Below are 5,377 nucleotides of genomic sequence, written 5' to 3'. Positions count from 1 at the left end.
TTTTTTTTGGTTTTTCGAGACAGGGTTTCTCTGTATTGCCCTGGCTGCCTGGAACTCACTTTGTAGACCAGGCTGGCCTCAAACTCAGAAATCCTCCTGCCTCTGCCTCCCAAGTGCTGGGATTAAAGGCGTGCACCACCATGCCTGGCTACTTTTCTCCCTTTTGGTGCCATCTTGTTTAGCTGACAAGGTTTGACTCCTTCCTATCCTTATTAATTTAGACATAAGGTCTCTCCATGTAGCTAAGGCTAGTCTTGAACTCTTGACCCGACCTTACCTTTCTGAAGTTATGATTACAGGTATACATTGGTAGACCAGCTAGTTTTCTTCTACTCTTATAAATGTATATACATTTAAAACTAAAGAAACCATCAACTTTTATATTTTTGAGTTGTAAATAAACCAGAGGTAGGAAGTACTTTTTTTATTTCCTTTTTCAAATGTGTTACTGTCTGGTAGTCTGCTGTCTTCATTCCAAAAGCCATTGTGGATCTTCCCTGGCGAGCCACATCCTCACAATGTAGCCTATACTAGCCTTCAACTTCTGGAGCTCTTCTTCTCAAGTGTTGGGATTACAGGCATATACTATGCTCAACTTTCAAGTGTGGGTGTGTGTGTACATGTATGTGAATGAGTGTAAACACGAGTGTTCATGCACACACATGTGGAGGCCAGAGACCAACCTCATGTACCTATTCCTTTGGGACACATTTCCCTCCCTGGGACCTGGGGCTCTACAGCTAGGTAAGGCTGGGTAGCTTCAGAGCCCCAGGCATCCACCTGTGTTGGCCTTAGCAATTCTGGGAGTACAAGCATGGACCACACCACCAAGCCCAGTTTTTGCTTGTGGCTGCTTTACTGGCTAAGCTCTCTCTCTAGCCAAATCACTCAATAGGTTTGATAAGACTTTTCATTTTATTTCAACATTTGTCCAAGCACATGACACTCAAATGTAGGATGACAAATGAGTGTGCCAAACTGGACAGGGGAAAAGCCTGTAAGGCCTCAACCCTGTGTAAACACCACAGGCAACAGGAGAGCTGGGAGTCTACCTGCGGGAAGAGCACACCTACAAGGGGTCCAGCCCTGAAAACATACATACAAGTAACATTAAATGGACTCAACAGGCAATACTTAGAAATATATATGCATAGACAAATACGTGTATGTATGCACTAAGTTGATGGAAAAGGAGGCAGTGGAGTTAAAGGTAACAAGGGGAGGCTTGGAGGGAGGTGAAGGAAGGTAGGAATGTTGTAATTATACCCCCCCAAAAAAAACCAAAAACCAAAAACAAAAACAAAACAACACGCTGGAGCCTGGGATGCTCTTGCACAGCTCTGACTGCAGCACTTGAGACACAGAGGCTGCTGGACCTCTGAGCTGAAGGCCAACCTGGCCCATACGAAAAGACTGTCTCAAACACATTAAAAAAATCTGTCATTTTTGTTTCACTTCTTTGGAAGCTAGAGGCAGGAGGATGTGAGACCAGCTTCCACAACACCGTGAGTTCAAGGCCAGCCTCAGCTACACAAGCTCAAGATCCTATCTCAAAAATAGCTACTGTCTTAGGTCAGCAACAAACTACAGCAAAAAGTGTCCCTTTAGCCCATACTCTGTCCCCAACACACACCCCCTCCCTGGCTACTTGTCTCTGCTCAGGGAAACAGCCTTCTCTCTCCATCCTTAACCCCACCTTTGGCCTTGGTATTGATCTTTACAATATAAAGGCACTGGGCTAGAGATTAGCGCCATTACTTGCCCAGCAAGCACACAGCACATAGTCGACACTGTCCTAGCTCTCTTTCATCTGTGATGAAACACTGACCAAACCACTGTGGGGAGCAAGGGAGTGGTTTTACTCTTTAGATACATCACTGAGAGAAGCCAGGGCTGGAACTGGAAGCAGAAAGCACAGAGAAACACTGATTGTTGGCTTGCTCAGCCTGCTCTTTTATACACCTCAGGACCACTTGTGCAGGAATGGCACCACCCACAGTGGGCTGGGCCCTCCCCCTCCCATGCCAATCATTAATCAAGAAAATGTCCCCATTCATGCTAACTGGACACTCTGATGGAGGCAATCAAGTTGACAAAAACTAACTGGTACAAATGCCCAACTCCATATTAAAAACAACAAGAAATTGGTGCTATCACAGAAGGACCCAAAAGACTAAGCGGTCTGACCCTCACTGGTAGAAATGAACATCGCTGGCCCTGCCCTGTGCCAGGGCATCCTCCATTTTGTTCTCCACACACCAGCTCCATGGTGGTAAGATCATGTAGGATGCACCTGGTCCTGTGTGGCTGTAGCCATTCTTGGCCCCAGACAAATGCTTCAGACACTGACATATGACCTGAATGGTTTGCCTGCATGTCCTAGACACGGAGGGAAGAAGAAAGGGGAGTCCATCATGGCCGTGTGGTATGGCAGTGTATCACAGTGTTTGAAGTCTGAGTCCCTGTGGGGCAGGAAGCTGCTCAAGGCAGTGATGGGCAGACATGCTGCCCTGGAAAGAACACAATGGCAGCACTGTGCAAATGCTGTGAGGGACCAGGAGAGAGGAGTGACCTCCCTCCCAGGGCAGGAAAATTAGAAGCTCTGTCTGAGTCAGATGTTTGGGGTTGAGGGGCGGGGCAGGAATGGTCAGGACTCACAGCACAGGTGAGGGGCTTAAAAGAGGCTCAGGGTGCCCTTAGGTCCAAACTGAAACCCCTCTCCTCCACGGGGACAGCCCTGTTCTGTCTCGGTTGGTTTTCTCCCTGAGGACTCATAGACTGCGGAGACTGCAGATTAATCTATGGGCTGGCTTCCTCACCTGCCTTCCATGCTGCACGCTGCACAGGTGAGGACTGCTCTGGTTATTACCGTGCAGTGAGGGCAGCTGAGGCGGGAGCCCCACCTCTGCCCACTGTTGCTGTTAAACGAGGAACAGGAGCGCTGGCTTACCTTTATTTTGTTTCTGGAAAGGAAATACGCCGTGGCGTGAAGCACGTCCGCAGCGTGTGTGGAATTGTGGTAGGGGTTAGAAGCGTGGTAGTTGGATTCGATCATCTGAAGCCACGATCTCAGCGTTGCCTCAGAGCACTGTAAGAACTCACACATTCCAAAACGCGCAAACGTTTTCAGACCTAGATAAATCAAAGGCCTACAAAGAGAAATATGCACAATATAAAATAGAGCAAAAACCAGTCACCCGAGTTCTGAAGAGACCCAAAGTACATTCAAGCCACAGCGCAGAGCACCAGGGCAACTGATCTGCACTGCTGCACTGCATTCCATGTGGGCTGGAGGCCACACAACGGTTTCTTTCTGGCTTAGCCTGCTTTAGGCATCTTGATTTGCTGGGGTGACGTTCCCACCCTGCTTGCATAAGTACAACCTTCAGAACCCTGCCTTTGCCAGACTATACAGGCTACCTGTAATCCTACCCTCACGTGGTACTTCTGATGGCCTACCTAGAGGAAATACCACCAAAGTGTGACATAAACCAGACGCAGACACACTCAGGTGGCAACTTTATAGTCTAAAGGACTTTACCTTGAGAAATTGACCAGCTACTAGCAAGCATGCCTTCCTTAGATTTACTGACTTGACTTAGAAGGTTAAGAAATCAGCCCCACAGAAGCCATCTCAGAGGTCCTCACAGTCCTCGACCTGGCCTGCCTTCCACACTTTGTGATGGCTCGGGAATGTAAACCAGGGGCTCAGGGGCTCACTGCTATGGGATGTGCCTGGCCACTGCTAGGCTGTGTGCGTGGGAGTCTCAGTGTAGACAGCTCACCCAGTGGGGTGAGACCGGTGAATCATTCCACAACCTAGCAGAGCCACCCTCCCCAAACTGAACCGCACTCCTGGCTGGCACTGGCTGTGGGTGCCCAGCCCTATGTGCCAAGATCCTGTGGTTGACAGCTTTTACTCAGCAAAACCCAAACTCCCAGTCAGCAACCATAAGCCGATGAACATAACTAGGGTGGAGTCTCTGTGTGGGCCACCAATATGGCAACCAAGACTTGAGGCTGGTTTTATCAATATGTAACTAACCATATTGGCTCTAGGTTTGGAGCAGGAACCTCTTTGTTGCTACCTTATATAATACCACATACTAGAGAAATTAGGGATTTAGGTCACAGGAAAACCTGCTATTTAAGGAAGCCATCAGAGCCAGGCAAACTCTGCCTGGGGCCTACTGACTCAACTTGAAGTCCCTCTCCTCCTTCCTCAGCCTCTGTCCCCACCCCAGGAATGGCTCTGCACACACCTCTGCTGCTTGGGCGGGTGGTTCCCTGCACAGGCCCTAGGAAACAAGCTCTACCTACCTATTTTGGGTTGCTACTTCCAGCTCAAAAATGTCAAAGTCCCACTGTTCTTCATTTTCTATGGCCAGGGCAATCCGTGGTGGGACATCATGAAGGGAGACAGGGGTGGCCAAATTGTTTGAAAGTGGTGGGAGGTCTGCAAAGTAACAGAATTTGGAAAACGACGACGACGTTAACAGGTTCGTGGCATTTGGTGTTTGGGGTAGGCCGTGCTATATCAGAAATGGCTGCTTTGCTTCTGAGGCTTCACGGCGTACCCAGAGCTTACTGATGAGAGCATCATCTAATCTGGGCCAGAGTGTTAGAGTAATGTAAGAGATTAAAAACAGAGAACTTACTTTTTGTTGCAAGAATATACTCATTTCCTGAAAACCTTCGTAAGCCATCCTGGTGAAAATCAAGGAGACAAGAAAAGGCATGGTCACATGGTCTTCCTTCCTGACTGCATAACCCAGATGGACAGCCCCAGAGGACAGTCCAGCACAGCCCAGTGCAAGGCTGCCCAGTCCAGCAGGCTGACCACTGTGGTCAACTCCAAATTTAGTCACCTCCTGGGAGCTGCTCTACTGCTGGAGCCCAGGCTCAGGCAGGATGACCAGTGAGCTGACCAATATGTCTACCTCATTCCAGGACCAACTACTGCCCACCATAGTGATAACCACCCTCTGCCCTCAGGTCACCCCCATTTTCTTCTTCTCCAAACTCAGCTGTCTCAGGAACCTTCTCTCACCTTCTGAGTGGACGCCTCCCTCGTCCCTGAGGATGGGACTAACCACTCAGTACCCCATGTGCTCTCGGGGCACCCTCTCCCTATGAGCTCCAGAACACAGGAATTGGGAGGGGGCAACTTTTATTTCTAACTAAGACGGCAGCAGAACAATGGTAGTTGTCTTCGCTTGTGAGAGTGCTACTCTGCACTGGCTGAGGTGGTGCCTGGGCTCCTCGAGAATCCCCATGTAGTGACATGTCCCTTTTTTGTTTTTTGTTTTTTCGAGACAGGGTTTCTCTGTATAGCCCTGGCTGTCCTGGAACTCACTCTGTAGACCAGGCTGGCCTC

At 49.0% G+C, this 5,377-nt stretch overlaps 1 protein-coding gene across 3 annotated transcripts in view; it reads right to left on the bottom strand.

The window, feature by feature from the left end:
* The window catches only part of Pde8a (phosphodiesterase 8A), a 122,981-nt gene that overhangs the window by 10,190 nt on the left and 107,414 nt on the right, over nucleotides 1-5,377 (bottom strand). For all 3 annotated transcript variants that reach the window (XM_021166273.2, XM_029479193.1, XM_021166274.2), the window contains exons 15-17: nucleotides 4,659-4,707; nucleotides 4,321-4,456; nucleotides 2,951-3,149 (exon numbers count right to left, since the gene is read on the bottom strand). In XM_021166273.2, the coding sequence (XP_021021932.1) occupies nucleotides 2,951-3,149; nucleotides 4,321-4,456; nucleotides 4,659-4,707 (384 nt within the window). The remainder of the gene's footprint in view (nucleotides 1-2,950; nucleotides 3,150-4,320; nucleotides 4,457-4,658; nucleotides 4,708-5,377) is intronic.

This window comes from Mus caroli, chromosome 7 (assembly GCF_900094665.2).
Source record: "Mus caroli chromosome 7, CAROLI_EIJ_v1.1, whole genome shotgun sequence".
Lineage (NCBI taxonomy): Eukaryota > Metazoa > Chordata > Mammalia > Rodentia > Muridae > Mus > Mus caroli.
The sequence above is the reverse complement of the archived record's forward strand: the minus strand, read 5'-3'. Positions and strand labels throughout refer to the sequence as shown.